General features: G+C 39.0%; 1 protein-coding gene across 2 annotated transcripts in view; it reads right to left on the bottom strand.

Annotated features, from left to right (window-relative positions):
• The window catches only part of Utp20 (UTP20 small subunit processome component), a 91753-nt gene that overhangs the window by 39237 nt on the left and 32622 nt on the right, over positions 1-19894 (bottom strand). For both annotated transcript variants that reach the window (XM_090328495.1, XM_090328496.1), the window contains exons 20-27: positions 18827-18906; positions 18388-18631; positions 16910-17098; positions 13659-13749; positions 11653-11738; positions 10807-10932; positions 7362-7528; positions 5073-5281 (exon numbers count right to left, since the gene is read on the bottom strand). In XM_090328495.1, the coding sequence (XP_090184621.1) occupies positions 5073-5281; positions 7362-7528; positions 10807-10932; positions 11653-11738; positions 13659-13749; positions 16910-17098; positions 18388-18631; positions 18827-18906 (1192 nt within the window). The remainder of the gene's footprint in view (positions 1-5072; positions 5282-7361; positions 7529-10806; positions 10933-11652; positions 11739-13658; positions 13750-16909; positions 17099-18387; positions 18632-18826; positions 18907-19894) is intronic.

Raw genomic sequence — 19894 nt, 5'->3', positions numbered from 1 at the left:
TGAACAAATCTATTGGTTTTGATTCATATCAACTGCACAAGTAAAATCATATTAGTTGTTCTTAGAAGAAAATAATTAAAAACTTCTTATGAATAGAGCATTCTCATCAAAACAGTTTTTTGGGGGCCAAAAATGTTCCCCCAAATAAGAAAAATAAAAATTGAGGCTTCATAGAAAATCAAAAAGTAAAATTCCCTATTATTTTCATAGGTAGATTTATTATTTTGTTTTCAAAAAGTTTTAATTTTTTTTTTTTTGGGCCAGTACTGGGAACTGAACTCAGGGCCTGAGCACTGTCCTTGGGCTTTCCTCAAGGCTAGTGTTCTACTACTTGAACCATAGCACCACTTCCTGCTTTTCTATCTATATGATACTGAGGAAACTGAACCAGGGTCTTTGTGCATGCTAGGTAAACACTCTTATCACTAGGCCAAACTCCTAGTCAATTTTTTTTTTGGGGGGGGATGTGTCATGGGGTTTGAACTCGCCTGGGTGCTGTCCCTGAGCTCTTCAGCTCAAGGCTACCACCCTACCCTACCCCTTGAGCCACAGCCCTACTTCTCATTTTCTAGTGATTCATTGGAGTCTCAGGTTCTTTAGTGCCTTAGGTGGCTTTGAACCATGATCCTCAGATCTCAGCCTCTTGAGTAGCTAGGATTACAGGTGTGAGCCACCTCGCCCAGCTCTGGCCAAAATTTTAATATTCTTAAAATTAGTCTGAAGGCAAGTTAAGAATCTGTTGTCTTTGCATACAGTAGATACTCTGCAATAAGAGAATGGTAAGACTAATAAAAGTATGGGAACCAACATATATACCAACAGAAAAAAGAGATTTTGAAAAATGAGATGTGTCTTTTTAGAAGCACAAGAGCTGGAGTGGGTCTGAATCAATACTTTTTTTTTTTTTTTAAATAACAGACATTGCTACTTCTCTTGGTATCTCCTTCCCTATGAGAGCCAGTGTGTTCAAGTTCAAAGTGGAATGATTTTTGACTCTTCACCAATGGTACCACAGCCATAGTCCTGAGTTTCAACTTAAATCTTACTGAACGCAAATACACTAACTACTAACTAACGGAAGAGGAAACGCAAGGATAATTCAATTGATGAGAAATTTATAAATTTGGAAAAGACGTCAAATTAATGGAAGATAGAGAATTTCCATAGAAATTAAAGAATGAAGAAGTTTAAGTCCGGGGATGAAGGGTAAAAGACCTCAGAGATCTCTCCCAAACATAGAATGTTGTAAAAATCAAACAAACGGCAAGGTTTAACCACTGATTGCTTTTGTCATTTGCTTGAATAAATACACTGGATGAAGATAGGATATATAAATGACTTTTTTTTTTGGTGGGTCATGTGATGGGGCTTTAAGTCAGCCTGAGCACTGTCCCTGAGCCCATCTCATGACCCACCAAAAAAAAAAAAAGTACTTTTGTGACCTACTTTTGTGCCGGGCTTTGAACCTGGATCCTCAGATCTCAGCTTCCTAAGTAGCTAGGATTACAAGCATGAGCCACCTGCCAGCTATTGACTATTTTTACAAAGGACTTTATGTAGCAATAGCTACTGACATATACTGAATTTCAAGTCTATGTCCAAGATACCATAAGTAAAATTAATAGAATGTTACTTATCAGGAAACTGATACTCTAGTCAACAGAGATATTTGAATATAAAACAGCACATTTTAAATTGAAGTGAATATGTACACAAAGCCATACTTTGCTGTACAAGTCTGAAGAACTGATATTTTACACACTATCTGCTTTTAGATTATTGTGTCACTGTGCAAGTTATAGGTAGAGAAAATGACAGGCAAATACATGAACATGATATAGTTATAAGTCATGCTTGGATCCGATTCAATTCTACTGGTAGTAGAATTTCATTGTCTTTTGAATCATGTTTGGTAAGACATAAAAATTATCACTCAAAAAAAGCAACAAAACACAGATCAGCAAAGCATTGATGGATCACTCCCGGTATCCTACCTCTGCAGGAGGCCAAGACCTGAAGAGCAGGGTTCAAAGCTGGCCCTGCGCAGGAAAGCCTGACACACTCTTATCTCTAAGTAATCACAGAAAAAGCCAGATGTAGAGCTGTAGCTGCAGTGGTAGAGCACTAGGCTTGAGCATAAAGGAGCTCAGGAAAAGCACCCAGGCCCAGAATTTGAGACTGAGGACAACAAACAAAACAAAACAAAACATGGTATTGTAACAACTGGAGCAAATAACAAACCAGTGTTAGGAAACATGACTTCAAGTCATACATCCCAACTCATCTCTACAACCACAGGTATGAACTGTATGTCCTACTGATTTCTGCAACTGCCTAGGTCATGCCATAACTGTTGAATAAACTGGAGAAAATCTGAAAATGAATTGAAGATCTCAATTTCTAGAAATGAGTTTGACTCAGTATATTACTCACTGCTTATAAAACCCTACAAAACCAACAGCACAGTTGAATGTTAGTCAGTACCCTGAAGTACATGAAAGACATCAAAAAAGAAATGTATAACTGATTTCAAACACTCAGATGTAGAACCTTGTCTCTATTAAGCACCATTACTGTGGGTTTACTATGATGCGTAAAAATAAATTCCTTGAATGTACTTTTTTAAAAACAGAAGAAAAGGGGGCCGGGAGTTTGGCCTAGTGATAGAGTGCTTGCCTAGCATGCACAAAGACCCAGGTTCGATTGCTCGGTACCACATACATAGAATAAAGCTGGAAGTGGTGCTGAGGCTCAAGTGGTAGAGCTCTAGCCTTGAGAAAGTTCAAGGACAGTGCTCAGGCCCTGACTGCCAAGGACTGGCAAAAAAAAAAAAAAAAGCCGAATGAGGTGGCTCATGGCTCACACCTATAATCTTGGCTACTAAGGAGGCTGAGATCTGAGGATCATGGTTGAAAACAAGCCTGGGAACTAAAAAGTCAGTGAGACTCTGATCTCCATTTAATCACCAGAAAACCAGAAGTAGCACTGTGGCTCATGGGATAGGGCAGTAGCCTTGAGCTGAAGAGCTCAGGGGCAACACCCAAGCCTAGAGTTCAAGCCCCACAACAGGAGGGAGAACTAAAAAAAAAGAAAAGGAAGAAAGGAAAAGAAGACGCAAGATCATATCTGTGAACAAGCTTAACACCTCACTAACTAATGGACTGTGAAATTGCATAAATGATCCTCAGTTGCTGATTGTTGATCTAAGAGCAAGGCATATTACTGAGTAACTTTTTCCAAGTTAATAAAAATTCCAAAGGACCCACACAGGCTTTACAAAACCTCAGCTTTCATAATTTAACATTATTGTTAAGACTGTCATGTTTACTGGCTATAAGGCCAGTAAATGTGATTCTGTGGCCTGTAAGCTCGTATATAATCCAGAGAAAGGTTTTCTCTCTCCCCCAAAGATTTCTTTTTGGCTTCAACTCTTAATTTCTCAGAGCACAAAGCAACCAAAATGGCATTCTAAAAACATCTAATAGCCTTTGTATACTTCCTTCCTTTAAGTCTTTCAGCGATTTTTTTAGGAGGCAGAGTAGGTTCTCATGCTGAGAAGTAAATGTATACCCCATGGAAACCTGTGAGGTTCTACATAATCTGTACTTTACTACCAATCTCTACTTTCCACCTTCTTTTATTTTGATGGTGCTGGGTGGGTCTTATACATACCAAGCAAATGCTCTACCATTAAAGCTGCTTTCTCAGCCCCTTCCTAACTCTTGAACGTCATCATATGCAATTCTTTATGCTCACAGTATTCTAGCCATCTCCACCTTCTTAGAACCTCTCTGCTTAGAACACAAGGGAATAGTCCCACCTCCATGAGTTTTCATTAATTATTTCATGATAAGCAGATTTATACCCACCCATACTCCTCAAAAGAACCCTAAAGTTTTGGCCATCAACTTTCACTTATCATGAGAGGGAATATCTGTTAATCAAATGAAATTTTAAATTATACTTATTTGCCATTCACTGAAAGTCAACAGCCAAATCTTTATTACTGGTCTCGCTTCCGAAATCATGTATTATCTGTACTTCAAAGACAGCATCCATTTCTGTCCACATACCTACTTCAACAGAATACAAGCATGTTGTCTGGAACGTAATTCAGATAACAGCCAGCTGATTGGTCTTGTTGACTAACTATGAGAAATAGTGCCCTGATTGTAGGCCAGTATTTAATTCTTTTCCTTTCTTCATTCATGGCTTGAATTCTGGGCATAGGCACTATCCCTGAGCTCTTCAGCTCCAGGCTAGTGCTCTACCACTTCAAGCAACAGTGCCACTTCTGGTTGGAGATAAATAGTCTCAAGGACTTTTGTGCCTGGGCTGACTTTGTGCTCTGATCCTCAAGTCTCAGCCTCCTGAGTACCTAGGATTACAGATGTGAGCCACCTGTGCCCAGCTCAGTATTTAATTCTTAAATATTTAAATTAAGTTCTTTAGAGTTCCAAGAAACTTTGTTTCAAAATAATAAGGATGATGGTAACAGTGATCATTTTATTCTTCAACATTCTGGAGAAACCATAGCTGAAATGAATCTATATCTCTAGGCTCTTGGAATTGAGAGTGAAGAAACAACAGCACCAGCACCACTAATTTAGTTTCTGAGAACTGGTTAGATCTAACCTATCATGAGTTATTTCACATCCTTTGAAACATACACTTGATGCAGTTTGCATTTTTTGTCACTTATGTGACTAATCCTAGCTACTCAAGAAGCTGAGATTTGAGGATCAAGGTTCAAAGCCCAGCACAAAAGTAGGTCACAAAAGTGCCTAAGACTCATCTCAAATTAACTCATAGAAAACGGGAAGTGAGGCTTGGCTCAAGGGTAGGGCGGTAGCCTTGAGCTGAAGAGCACAGGGACAACATCCAGGCCTAGGGATAGGGCAGTAGCTCTGAAACAGTACCCACACCCCATGATCCCCCCCCCCTCAAAAAAAAGAATTACTCAAGAGGGAGATTTAATCTAGAGGGATGCTAGTAACTCAACTTCAACCCAATTCCCAAGAAAGCCAGACTCAGGCTAGAAAGAGCACATGTACTGTGAAAGATTATCTCACCTTCTCTCGTTGGTCAAGGATACGTGATGCGGTGGCAGTCATACAGAGTAGTATCTGCAGAATCTTTGGTAAATATGCACTGATTAGATGACTGATGTTCTTCAACACAATTTCCAGACTATTTAAGATGCCATGCTGACGCCCCAAAGGAAGAACTTTAGACAAATCCAATTCTTCTACAGCTTGAGTGACTGCAGAATGGCACTCTCCTAGTAACAGAAGGAAAGGTTATTGAAAGTATTGATAGCCAGGTGCTGATGAGTCCAGTCTATAGTCCAAGTTACTCAGGAGGCAAAAATCTGAGAACTGCAGTTCGAAGACAGCCCAGACAGAAAAGTCCCCGTAAGTCTCTTATCTCCAATTAATCACTCAAAAAGTGAAAGCACTGTAGCTCAAGTGGTAGGTAGAATGCTAGCCTTGAGCACAAAGAGGCTTGGGAGTTCAAGCCCCACAACTGACCAAAAAAAAAAAAAAGAAAAAAAAGAGCAAGCATTTATAACAGTGGCTCAATTTCTTTCAATAATATATTTTCTATTTCTATAATGTTCTATTTTATAGGCAACAATACACTTTTGTCATATATTAGCTCTTTTTGATCTTTACTAGTCAATGAATTAGATCAAGTTATAATATTTCTTCTTTACAGATGAGGAAACTAAAATGAAGGAGGATAAAAAGCATCACAGAACTAAGTCTCTAAGTTGAATTTCTATTGATTCTTCTTTTTCTTTCAAAAGACTACTCCTGAGAATCTGAGTTACTAAGAGCTATCCATCCATTCATTCATTTCTGTAGTATTGGGACTTGAATTCAGGGCCTCATGAACAAATACTCTAACACTTGAGCAACATCTCCAATCCTTTGCTTTTAGTTTGTTTTTCAGATAGTCTCACACTAACTTTGCTTGGGTTGGTTTTGAACTGTGACCTTTCTACATCCTCCTCAGGGTAGCTGGGATTAACATGTGCCATCATATCCAGCTTGTTTTTGAAACTTTATTCAGGGTGGATTCAAACTGCAATCCTCCTGTTTCTGCCATCCTAAGTAGCTGGCATTACAAATGTGTTCCACTATGTCTAGCTGCTACATATCTTATGCTTGGCTTAGCTTAGCTTAGCTTTTGTTGAGCTATGCTCAGCCCAACAGATGCAAAAAAAAAAAAAAAAAACCAGCCTTGCTATATATTGTAAGTTCCTTAAATTGTTCCATTTCTTTTGTAGTCCTTGGTTAATAAATAAGACAATGTCCCTCGTCACCAGTTCACACAATATTGGCTTCAGATTGTGTAAGCTTTACGTAAGCCATCTGAGATTATAAACTTAGTGATCCATGCGTTTCAACGGTCCACCTGTGTACGATGGTTTCTATCTACTCTTTTATAAGGGGCCATCCACAGTAAAAACCTGGGCCTTCACAACCAACCTCCTACCCAAGGAAAATATTCTGAATGAAAACCTATTTAACAGCTCATCTAATACCATACAAAAAATAGGAAACAAACCCCACAAAGCTATCCAACATATAACTTCTAAGAGTGGCTAAGGCAAAGCAATGTGGGACAGAAATGAAGGAGTTGGGGGTGGGGGGGCACGCAATCAGAAAAGTCTGGGTTCAAATTCCAACTCTACCACCATCCATTAACATTGTAAGCCCAGTGTCCTCATTTGTAAGAGACCATCGAGGAAAGACACTGCACGTGGTTGTTCTAAGAATCAAGCACAGTGCTTGCTGACCCTGCATCCCAGAACATAGCCCAGCATCATTACTCATCACACTACTTTAGCTACTTCTCAACTATGAGGTTGAAGATAGAGAAAATAAATACACACTTTTTAATTTTCAGTTTATCAAAGTATCTGGGCATAGGAGATACTCAACAAATTCTAAATAGATGAATACGTAAATGGCAAGGCAGATTAATTTTAGAATAGGATTTAAATCTCTTAGAAGAAACAGTACACAGTTAATATTCATTATTTTTCAAATGGCCTAAATGTATAGTAACAACAAAATACACATTTTCTAATCAAGGGCTTATAATCTGTAGATTCAAATGTGAGATCAACTAATTCCAAGTTTAATGTGAACTGCCCTCAGTCAAAACAACCATCCCCAAGGGTAGGTGGAATTACCTAACACTGAAATGACTTTCAACACTCAGGGAAGCATGGGGAACCCAGCCTCAGACAGTAAGTGTGCTCTGCCTGATATGGAAGGCAGCTGATAAGAGGGACCCAGCCCCAAACATTGGACTTGTACTGCATGGAATAGAAAGAAGTCTGTAGCTACCATTCTTGAAGTGCTTCACAGGTTCAGACAACAGGTCTAAGAATATCTGGACCTCCTGGGGTTGGGTCCCAGCCAAGAATCGCAGAACAATGGCCATGCGTGTGCCCGAGGCAGATTTCCCCTGGGTTTTATTGCCAGTCTTATTCTTCATTCTTCCATACAAAATTCTGAAAGTCAAAAGAACATTGGCTGTACTTTGATTCTAAAAATATAATCTAACTAGGTGTATAAATCTATTGCAACTCAACTAACTTAAATGGCTCAATCATAAAACAAGAAAAAACAAAAACAGAAATTAGGTATTTAACACATATAAGGCTAAAAGGAAGCAGGAAGAAAAAAAATAGACATTGGCCAGAAAACCTTTATGTATGAGAAAAGAAGCAATGAAATTGGCAAGTCAAATGGAAGTCTGATACAACTAAAAGGAAAAGTATAGAAGTTAAAAGGAAGTGAAGGATAAAACTAAAAGAAAACAAGGACATCAGAAAGATTTCAATTAGACAGCTGGGCAGAGAAAGCTACCTGTTAGATAGGCTAACAGAACTAAGGAACATAATAAACACAAGTAGATCAATATCATCATTTGCTCATGTAGTTTTACAATTGAATTTACAATGAAACCAAATACCAATTGTTGCAGGAAATGCAACAAAGAATAGCTAATGAAATATACTAAAACAACTCACAGTAAAATAAAAATGGTCATTTTAGTTCATGATTAACATTCCAGTAAAACTAAAAATCTGTTCCTGATGAAATTCTAAATTGTCTAATGAGAGAATGTACTTTCTAACACGGTAAGACTTGCAACTTAGTACTAAAATTTTACAGTTTTTTTTTTTTTTTTTTTACTCCCCTTGTGACACATTCTTGCTATACAGTTGAGGCTGGTCTCAACCTCCTGATGCCTGAAATAACATATATGCATAAAGACTGGTAAAACATGATGATTTTTATTTCTTTTATTTTTTGAGAGAGGATCTTCCTTTTATAAAACCCCCAAGCTTGGCTTGAAATTTTGATCCTTTTTCCCTTTCATCTTCCCATATATTTCTCATAGGACCCCTTTACACTATCAAAGAAGTCCCCAAAGAACTTCTGAGTATGTAAGTTTTATCTGTATTAGAAATTGAAAAAGATTTTCAGTACTGGTTTATAAATTCATTTAAAATATCAATCAAATTGACTGATGGAATGGTTCAAGTGGTAGAGCAGCTACCTAACATGTGTGAGGTCCTGTGTTCAAATCCCAGTACAGCAAAAAAAAGTATGTAGTCTTAAAATAGCAATTATGAAGTTATTATATATTGACATAATAATTTAAGGAAAAATTTGTAGCTAGCTACAATGTATCATCTGAAACCCTAAACTCTACAAACTCTATTACATTGTTGGACTGAAATCTGTTTTGCACTCTTTTCCTTACTCTGATTTTGCACCACGTCAGTTCCTTGGAAAGCATTGGTTCACTGAGTTATATGGAAATACCAGATGCTGGGGATTGGGTGTAGAGCACCTGCCCAGCAAGCATAACTGGCCAAGACAAATAGAAGTCTAATCAAACTAAAAACAAAAACATAGTGAAGCCAGGCCAGGTGGCTAACGCCTGTAATCCTAGCTATTCAAGGGGCTAAGATCTGCGGATCACAGTTCAGTGCCAGCCCAGGCACTAAAAGTCAGTGAGACGCTTACCTCCAATTAACCACCAGCAAACTGAAAGTGGTGCTATAGCTCAAAGTGGTAGAGCTCTAGCCTTGAACTGAAGAGCTCAGGGACAGCACCCAAACCCAGATTCCAAGCTCCACTACCAGAAGAAAACAAAAGAAGAAAAAGAAAAAAAATATATATTTTTCTTGGAAAACAAGATGATTGGGAGGGGGGTGGGGGAGAGGAAGGGGGACAAAAACATGAGAAGGGGTATCAATGTGTAAGAATGCACCTATACCTGACGAATGTAACTGCAACCCCTCTACATTGCCTAAACAATAAAAAATAAAAGAAAAATAATTGAAAAAAAAAAGAAAAAAAGAAAATCTGAGAGATACAGGTAAATTTAAAAAAAAAAAGAAAGAAAAAAAGAAAGCGAAGAGCTAGGCACTGGTGGCTAATGCCTATAATCCTAGCTACTCATGAGGCTGAGATCTGAGGATCGTGGTTCAAACCTGTGAGACACTTATCTCCAATTAACCACTAGAAAACTGGACATGGCATTGTGGCTCAAAGGGTAGGGCAGTAGCCTTGAACTGAAGAGTTCAGCGCCCCGGCCCAGAGTTCAAGACCCATGACCGACAAAAAAAAAAAAAAAAAAAAAGAATAAAACTAAAAGAGCTTAAGCCCTACTAACACAAAAAAAATATTTCTGAAATATCAAATGTTGACCAGCCAAGAAAAATTTATAATTTTTTTTTTTTTTTTGCCAGTCCTGGGGCTTAAACTCAGGGCCAGGGCATTGTCCTTAGGCACTTTTTGCTCAAGGCTAGCACTCTGCCACTTGAGCTACAGCACCACATCCAGCTTTTTCTGTGTATGTAGTTCCAGAGAGAGTCAAATCCGGAGCTTCCTGCTTGCTAGTTGAGCATGCTGCCATTAGGACATGCTCCAGCCTTAAACTTTGTTTATTCAGCCTCCTTACAAAAAAAAAAAACCTTGTTTTATGGGTTGGTTTGTTTGCTTTGGTGATAGTAAAGTTTGACCTTTGTCCTTGACTCTTACAAGTTACTAAGAAGCTATCAAGTTTTATAGGAATAGATAAAAGCTTTCCCAAATCCTAAATTTCACTTTAATAACAGAATTTGGTCTTTGGACATAGATGCTATCATTTGTTCCTCTTAAAATGACAAGTTCACTTCTCAGTACCACATAGACAGAAAAGGCCGGAAATGGCGCTGTGGCTCAAGTGTAGCTTGTTAGCCTTGAGCAAAACAAGCCCATACCCTGAATTTAAGCCCTAGGATTGACCAAAAAAATTAAAATTAAAATTAAGAAAAAATAATAACATGGTTAAGACCTTCCTTCCTTTGTGTTAGGAACAAAATATGCTAACTTACAATTTGTTTCCCCCTAGGCCAGGAGTTTGGCTTAATGTTTGAGTGCTTGCCTAGCATGCACCAAGACCCAGGTTTGATTCCTCAGTACCCCAAATATAGAAAAGCCAGAAGTAGTACTGTGGCTTAAATGGTAGAGTTCTAGCCTTGAGGAAAGCCCAAGGACAGTGCTCAGGCCCTGAGTTCAGTCCCCAGGACTGGCAAAAAAAAAAAAAAAAAGTTTTCCCCTAAAATCCAAATAAAGACAATAAAAGACAAATAAAGAGCAATCAAAAGAAACCACAAAATACTCCATTACAACTCCTGAAAAGAACTATAATATTATATATGCACAGTTGTGTTTGTGATTAACTTAAGACAAAACAAAAACTAAAAATAGTTTTAAACAGTTTAAATACCTCATCAGAATTGGAAATAAATCTGCTCGGTGGGCTGTTTTCACCACAGAATTATCTTCTGAAATGCTAAAATGCACTATCTCTTCTTTAAAGCTTCTGTCTTCAAGCAGCCTTTGTAAGTTCTCCCTTTAAAACAGAACCAGAACCAGTCCATAGTACTATTTAAAAGAGTAATACATGCAGTGAATAATTACAACTAAAATAACATGTGGCTACAAGCTATAAAGCCTCAAAATACCATTCAATTTCAAAAGGTAAAATAAATTAGAAGGGATTAAATTTAGTCTATAATTTAGCCATTCATAAGTACTTGCAACAGAAGTTTCTTTAGTTAGTTCTTAGTAGTTACATTCCCTACTGAGGAAAAAGGATGTAACTTTCACATTGTTTTTTCCTACTTCCTTTTCAATTGAGAACACCTATTAACAAATACACATCCAGTCTAGGCATGTGGTTTGGAGGTAGAGTGCTAGCCTTAAGTAAAAGCAGCTCAGAGCTAGTGCCCAGGTCCTGAGTTCAACCCCCAGGGCTGGCAAAAACAAACAAAAACATCCAGTTTTAATTTTGTACCTTAAAAAGCACTATGAGTACCTTAGAAGAAAATATTTCAGGCTTCAAGATATTTTCTTACAGGAACTTGTATGTAACAAAGTAACAAGGAACTTGAGGTGTGGATCAACTAGTAGAGAGCTTGCAAACTCAAGTCTCTAGGTCCAATTCCTTCCCAGGTCCACAAAACAAAACAAAACCAAAAACCCACCAAACAATCCCAAACAAAAAAGGAAAACCATATCAGAACAAACCCCCAAACAAAACAAGACATTTCTTTAGCCTTAGGTAACTTACCTGTAAGGGAGGATATGAGGATGTCTATATGTCATTATGCAATCCAAGGCTATTTTTTGTACTGTTTGATCTTGATGTAGCAGTAACTAGGAATGACAGTTTATAGAATCAATTACTAAAGTAACACACTGTAGGATAGAAATTTGCTTATGTAATTTGAATTAACTTCCCTAAAATATAAATTCCCACACAAGGATTAGGGCTGACTGCTGAGGCAGCCTGGTGTGGTGTTAAAGAAGAATATGCACAATTATCTGCCAAAAATGGAAATGAGCAGGACATGATGGTACATGCCTATTCTTTACATAGTAGGATCTCTGTCTTTTTTTTGTTGTTGTTGGGTCAAGGGGCTTGAACTCAGCTTGGGCACTGTCCCTGAACTCTTCAGCTTAAGACTACCGCCCTACCCCTGGACTTGGGTGTTGTCCCTGAGCTCTACAGCTCAAGGCTACCACTGTACCCTAGAGCCAAGCCCCACTTCCCATTTTCTAGAGGTTAACTAGAGATAAGAGTCTCAGGTCCTTTTGTGCCCGGGCTGGCTTTGAACCTCGATCCTCAGATCTCAACCTCCTGAGTAGTTAGGATTACAGGCAGAAGCCACTGCACCCGGCTTTTTTTTTTTTTTAAGAAAAAAAAAGTGAAATTTTGGTTTCAATTCTCCATGTGAATCTAGACTTAAACCATCATGTGCTAGTCACATGATAAGGAAAAGCTCTGTACTATACAGTTAATAATCTATATAACACCAGGAAAAAAACTTCAACTCAGAGCTTTTCTGGTGCATAAATTGAGATCTTTGTTTCTTATGACAACAGACTTTCAAGCTCCAGCTTCATAAAGAAGGCCTATCTCAATGGGACGAACAGAAGTAAATTCCGGTGACATGATTAAGTTCCTCAAAAACACAATAAAATGTAGAATGAGATCCACTTCTTCATCTGCTGACAATACCTTTTTCTGTGATCTTTCCTGGAACTACTGTGATTACTTCAGACAATTATCTGATTTTACTTCATCAACAGATCCTGAAACCCTAGCTTTCCATGAAAACTAAACTAACTAGAAGGGAAAGGGAGTTAGTTCTATTTTGTACAACTCCTAATCTGTCCCAAAAGCTAGTACTCTATAATGCAAACTCATATTTTACTAGTCTCATTTTTAATACAGCTGGTGAACATTCAGATACCTCCAAAATGCCTTAAAATTAATGAAATTAGTATAATTTAAAATGTTATCTTAAACTGGGTGCAAGGGGCACACACCTATAATCCTAGCTACTTAGGTAGCTGAGATCTGAGGATTGTGGTTCAGAGCCAACCCAGGCAGGAAAGTCCCTGAGACTATTACTTCCAATTAACCAGAAGAAAACCAGAAGTGGAGTGTGGCTCAAATGGTACAGTGCCAGCCTTGAGCAAAAGAGCTCAGGAAAAGTGCCCACACCCTGAGTTCCAGCCTCACAACCAAAAGAAAAACAAGTTTGTTAAGGTAATAGAAAATGAGATGCCTACAAACCCACAAGGCTGGGTCCAACATCTGACTCTCCTGCTGTGTGTGACTGGACACACTGGCTAACCTCTCTGTGCTCTGTTTCTTCTTATAACAACAACAACAAAAACAAAACAAACAAACAAAAACCGGAAAAGCCGGGTGCTGGTAGCTCACACCTATAATCCTAGCTACTCAGGAGGCTGAGATCTGAGGATCAAGGTTCAAAGGCAGTGTGGGCACAAAAGTCCATGAGACTCTTATCTCCAATTAACTACCAGAAAATCAGTGGAAGTGATACTGTGGCTCAAGGGGTAAAGGGGTAGCCTTGAGCTGAAGAGCCCAGGGACAACACCCAAGCCCAGAGTTCAAGACCCATGACTGACCAAAAAAAAAAAAAAAAAAAAAAGTTGATACAGGCCTTATTCAAGAAATAACTGTTGAAATCATCTGAAAGTTACATTGGTTAGAAAAATGGTAAGTTTAGAGAAACTACTAAGCTAAAAAATTAATTTACTTACCTGAAGATACAACTCATACAATTTGGACTCCAAATATAAGGACCGTGGGTTTGAAAATTTAGAGAAAACTTGCAAATGAGCAATTAATTGCCTAAACAAAACAAAATGAGTATTACAAAATTAAAGACTGGAGTATATCAAAATGTTATTACTCACAATTTTACCCTCTCTGACCAATAGATTCTCTGTTGCACAGATTTTATCCTCCCTGCCTCCCCTCCATCCATCCTTTTTTCCTTTCACATAACAAAGATACCTAGGTTAGGAAAAAGAGGTCCAGGGTGAGGCAGCAATGGCTCTTAATGACCATGAAGGAGAAAGAACAGCCATATTCTGAGATTGAACATTAAACACAAAGACAGAGCAAATGACATCACCCACTGAACAGAGAAGACTGAATCAACCTGCCCAACTTCCCAGTCCACAGACGCTTGCCGAAGTTAAAATTACTTTGAGAAAACTCTTTCTCTCTGTGCATCATCTCTAAGATGTATTACAACCTCAAGAAAAAAAAGTCAGAATTCAAGCAGTTTTATTTGCTTATCTGAGCATGAGAAGTGAGAAGTGGGGAGAGGCAGAAACAGGCTGCACTTAGGACTTAGAAGAAAGCTACTAAATGTGCTAGGATCTCCCCTTCTGTATTTTTATAAAGACAGAACTTCCCGGGAGTTTTGTTGGTGAGGATTAAATATGAGTGAAAACTCTATTAATTAGCATAGAAAAAATAAGCCAGAAATGGTGACTTCTCTAGCTCTTAAAATTTTAAATTGCCTATTAAATGTCTAATTATTTCTCTAATATTTATAAGCACTTTTTTTTTTTTTTTTTGCCAATCCTGGGGCTTGACCTCAGACCTGGGCACTGTCCTTGAACTTTCTCAAGACTAGTGTTTACCTCTTAAGTCACAACAACACCACTTACTTCTGGCTTCTTTTCTTTTGCTCAAGGATAGCGCTCTACCACTTGAGCTACAGTGCCACTTTTGGCTTTTTCTGTATATGTGGGACTGAGAAACTGAACCCAGGGCTTCATGCATGTTAGGTAAGCTGTCTACCTCTAAGCCACATTCCCAGCCCAGACTATTCTTTTTTCTAGGTTTTATGCCAATGAAAATCACTAGAGAGATACTTACGAGGAAATAGCAACCTTTGTTTTAACGTAGTAGGGGACAGAATGTTCAGAGCTGTAAGAGGTAAAGAACTAGTTGCTGGTAGCTTGGCCATGACCTTTCCAGGCCCTGGGCTTTGGACTCTGTTTCCATCAGCTCCCCTGTCCAAGACCAGCCAATTCTCATCTCCCTTGAACAAAGGTTTCCCTGCACTTCTGTGGTAGAAACAAGTAACTCTTTCAGCAATAAATTACTGCACCAGGCTTCTGACTGCAACCTCTACATTGTAGATACTGTGCACAATTAATTATTGAAGTGCACTACTTAGCAAAAGGTGCTTGGTACAGTTGCAGACTGGATAAATCAACCGCTGTTTTAGGTTGAAATACCAAACTAATGACATCTATGTTTTAAAATAAGAAAGTATTACCCACTAAGTGGACCTCAGAGACTTTAATTTAGGCAATCTTCAAGTTAGGTAGACCAGCTCCTAAAAGCGTGATCACATTTTCTTTTTTTTTTAAGCTTTTAATTATATAGGTAAATGAGTAACCAAAAGAACCAGAAGGTACAAAAGAAAAAGAAAAAAGTAACCAGTAGGAAATAAGTCCAAGGTGAAGTGCTGACACGCTTATTTATAAGAGAAGAACTATTCCATTATGTGTTTCCCTGACACACAACTGTAATGACCCAGAGGTGAGAAAGAAAACAGCAAAGGTCAGAGAGTATGCAGCAGAATGAGCTCCAATACAATCTTTCAAGAGAGCTATAATAAAAAGGAGCTACCTCAAAGGTTCTTCCAATTCTAATTTTCTGTGGCTAAACAGTAAAAGACAGAGGCAGAGGAGTAGTTATAGGCAGTTGGGCCAAGACCTTTCTAGGCCCTGGGCACTGCACACCATTTCTATCTGTTGGTAAATAAGCCCTTCCCTGTCCAAGACTGGCAAACACTCATCTTTAGCATCAAACATGTCCTCTTACTTTTACAGAGGCCTCCTTGGGTCTTTGTATAGAAGCAAATAATTCTTTAGAGGGCTTCCATAACCGCTTTAAATATATATATATATATATATAAAACATATGAAAAATTATACAATGCCTTTGATTGTAAGTCCTACATTACAGATTCTGTGCACAACTCATGTTTTTGTTTTTACTTTTTGGTCGGATGTAAGGCTTGAACTCTGGCCCTGGGCACTGTCCTTAAGCTCTTCAGTTCAAGGCTATCACTCTACCACTTGAGCCATAGCATCACTTCTGGTTTTTTGTGGTTAATTAAAGATAAGAATCTCATGGACTTTCATGACTGAATTGGCCTTGAACCATGATTACAGGCATGAGCCACTAGCTCATAACTCATTACTCAACCAGCACTTAGCAAAAGGCACTCAAAACAATGGAATAAATAATTGATCCCAAAATAACCCAGGCCCATTGTGTGAGAACTTATTCAAGAGGCCATGGGCTGAAAAGAGGCAGATATAACTAGGAATGAAGGAGACAAGTTAATGGGGAGTTATGATTGACACATGGCCCCAATGAAGTCCAGTAAACTGACATGTGTAATCCTGGATCTCCTGTCTCTGCCCCCCCACCCACCTCACCTCTCTCTGTCGATCCTGGGGCTTGAACTCTGAGCCTGAGTGCTGCCGCTAAGCTCTTCAGCTCAAGGCAACTGCCCTACCCCTTGGCTGGGCGCTGTCCCTGAGCTCTGAGGCTCAAGGCTACCACCCTAGCCCTTGAGCCTCAGAGCCACTTCCACTTTTCCGGTAGTTAATTGGAGATAGGAGTCTCATGGACTTTAATACCTGAGCTGGCTTTGAACCGTGATCCTCAGATCTCAGCCTCCTGAGCAGCTAGGATTATAGGTGTGAGCCACTGCTCCCAGCCTACTGTCTCTTAAGTGTCATGTCACCTTAGAACCAGTTCTTATGTCCTAGGGCCTAATTATATCAGAATAGCCAACTCTGAACATTTGATAGCTTTGTTTGGGTTGTTAAAGAAAACCCCAGGCAGATACAGAGTTTATGTGAATAATTATGAACAGTTCATCTTATGTAAGGCTACTTCCCACTGAGGCCAAGAAATCTTCTTTTGTTCCTATAACTAGAGACCTGTGATCAGTTGGCAATGGTGAACTCACTTTGCTGCAGCTCTTCTTGTCTTTTTCTTTTGTGAGGGTTCTTCTGGAGACCCTGCCTCCTCCTCCTCCAACTCCTCATCATTCCCCTCAGTAGGTTCCTCTTCAGTTTCTTCTGCTGTGATCCCTCTGCCTTTTCTCCGAAGATCCTGGGTTGGAGCAACTTGCAGATCTGCTGGGTAATACTCGTGGCTGTAACAGAAGAGAAGGACAGGACAAGGACACAGATGAGGAGTGCATGCTAAGTGGAAAGAACCTAATTCTATTGGTGAGAAAGGTGTACACAGAATCACACAGGGAAGGGACACTATAGAGACACCTTAGTCCAACTTCTTAAACTAGTATTGAGTACAACATGGACAAGTGAACTGCTGACTTCTTACAGAACTACTGGTACATTATTGAAGATCTGAAGTCTTGATTTTATACTGAACTGAAATCTTATCTCCTTATCTTTAGCATCATAAGTAAACAGAGATGGATTATTTTATACTATTAAAAGTATTAGATGGGAAAGGGTAACAATGTTCAAGAAGTAATATACTCATTACCTTACAAATGCAAATGTAGCCCCTATACCTCACCCCAACAATAATTAATTAATTAATTAATTAAATAAAAGTATAGGATTATGCCAGCCTGTTCTTCAAGATACAGTCTACTCCTGAAGGTGTCCTTGCAAAAAGCAAAGCTGGAGGCATTTACTGCATAACTTTAAAACATACTACATAGTTATACTGATCTAAATAAGATGATGCTGATATAAAATCAGACACATAGACCACTAGAGCAGAAGACCCTACAAGTAAACCCACACATCTATGACCAACTGACTTTTCAACGAAGATGCTAAGAATATACTGGAAAAAGAAGTTCAAGCCCCAGGGCTGGCAATAAATAAATAAACTAAGCCCCCTTTTTGTGAGAATAAGCAAGTGAAGCAAGTTTGTCTTTTTTATTTTTTTTGCCAGTAGTTATAGTTGGGTAACTAGACTGGCTGTAAAATAAAGAACAAGAAGACACTGATCAAACTCTACATAGCCTTTCATTCTAGGTAACCTGGGATATTTTTATTAGCACCATTAGTGTTTTCATTGATATAATTAAATCATGAATAAAAGTAGTTTAGTTAGTTGTTACCAACAGAGGCAGTGCATTTTTTTTTTTTTTTTGCCAGCCTGGGGCTTGAACTTGGGGCCTGAGCACTGTCCTTAGGCTTTTTTCTCAAGACTAAAATCAGCTCTACCACTTGAGCCACAGCACCACTTCCAGCTATTTCTGTGTATGTGGTACTGAGGAATTGAACCCTGGGTCTCCGTGCATGCTAGGCAAGCACTCTACCACTAGGCCAAACTCCCCATCCCAGCCAGTGCTTATGAAGACATGCAAACATATGAAGAACTCAGCTAATATGGGAGGTTAACAGTTTTTACCACTCCCTCCTCACACCCTAAGGGGGACATATTCCTAAGAATACGTACTTGATAAATCTCAAGAAGAGTGGGGAAAGCTCCCTGGATCGCGGTTCTACTCTCTCTGGGAATTTTGTCAGAGCACGCCAAAGCAAAAATCGAAAGTTGGTATGGTCCAGTCTTTCCTGACAGTCGGTTTTCAATGCTAACTGCTGCTGGTAAAGAGCTCCAACATCTCCTTCCTGGGTCTGCTCCCAGCTTTCATCCCCAGTGGACTTCTCCTCATCTCCAACATCCTTTTGCAGTTCTTTCTCTACAAGAGGGAAAAAAAGTTATCACCAGAGAGCAGACATTTCTTTCTAGTACCATAAGGAAAACAAGTCACACTGCAAGGTTATTAAGGGTAACACAGCTCCCCATTGTTTCCTGATTTCACACAAGGTATTTAGGTAGTAAAAATGAAACACTGACACTTTCTCTTTCCCTCCCAGCCCTACCCCTTACATACCAGCATGTGTAGCTGCTTTATCTAGATGTTCATAGTAGACTTTCCAAAACTGCTTATTTTCCATTTCATGGGCATGAGAACTAGGAGAAAAGGTCACAAAATAAGGGGTAAAGGAAAAGGGTACAATTAGCCCTTATTAGCCCTCAATGTGGTCTTTAACTTACACTTTTTTTGTATTTTTTCAAAATGCCTGTACTGCACAAATTATTTTTATAATCCTAAAAGACTAAAGGGTATTTTTAAAACTCAGGGCTTACCAAGGAAGGGATGGCACTGTGCAAAAAGAAATGTACTCATTTGGCCTAGTGGTAAGAGTGCTTGCCTAGCATGCATGAAGACCCGGGTTCGATTCCTTGGTACCACATACGTACAAAAAAGCCGGAAGTGGTGCTGAGGCTCAAGTGGTAGACCTCTAGCCTTGAGAAAGTCCAAGGACAGTGCTCAGGCCCTGAGCTCAAGCCCAGGACTGGCAAAAAAAAAAAAAAAGAGTGCTTGCCTAGCAGGCATGAAGACCTGTGTTTGAATCCTCGGTACCACATACATAGAAAAAAAGCTGGAAGTGGTGCTGTGGCTCAAGTGGTACAGTTCTAGCCTTGAGAAGGCCCAAGGACAGTACTCAGGCCCGAGTTCAGTACCTCCCGACTGGCAAAAAATAAATAAATAAATAAAAGAAAGAAAGGAATAAAATATACTTATTACCTGACTTAGAAAATGATAATCCTTCCATATAACACCTTAATGATAGCAATAAAATTATATTAAAACAAATTTCAGAGCTTATAGCTTACTAGGCAGAGATCTACTGCTTGAGAGACAACTTCAGCCCTTTTCCTTTCCCTGTTTTTGAGTTATGGTCAATCATGCCCAGTCTAACCTAGACTTCAATCCTCCTATTTTATGTGGCAATGACAGGTATACAAAAGTACATTCAGGGTTTCACGAACGTTTTTGGGTAGGCTGGAACTGCAATCTTACTGATGTCTGCCTCCCAAGTACCTAGGATGACAGATACATAAAACTATATGCAGGGGGCTGGGAATGTGGCTTAGTGGTAGAGTGCTTGCCTAG

The sequence above is a fragment of the Megascapheus bottae genome, chromosome 2, assembly GCF_031878675.1.
Source record: "Megascapheus bottae isolate mThoBot1 chromosome 2, mThoBot2.hap1, whole genome shotgun sequence".
Classification (NCBI taxonomy): Eukaryota; Metazoa; Chordata; class Mammalia; order Rodentia; family Geomyidae; genus Megascapheus; species Megascapheus bottae.
Note: the sequence above shows the minus strand (reverse complement) of the source record. Positions and strands in the feature narration are given on the sequence as shown.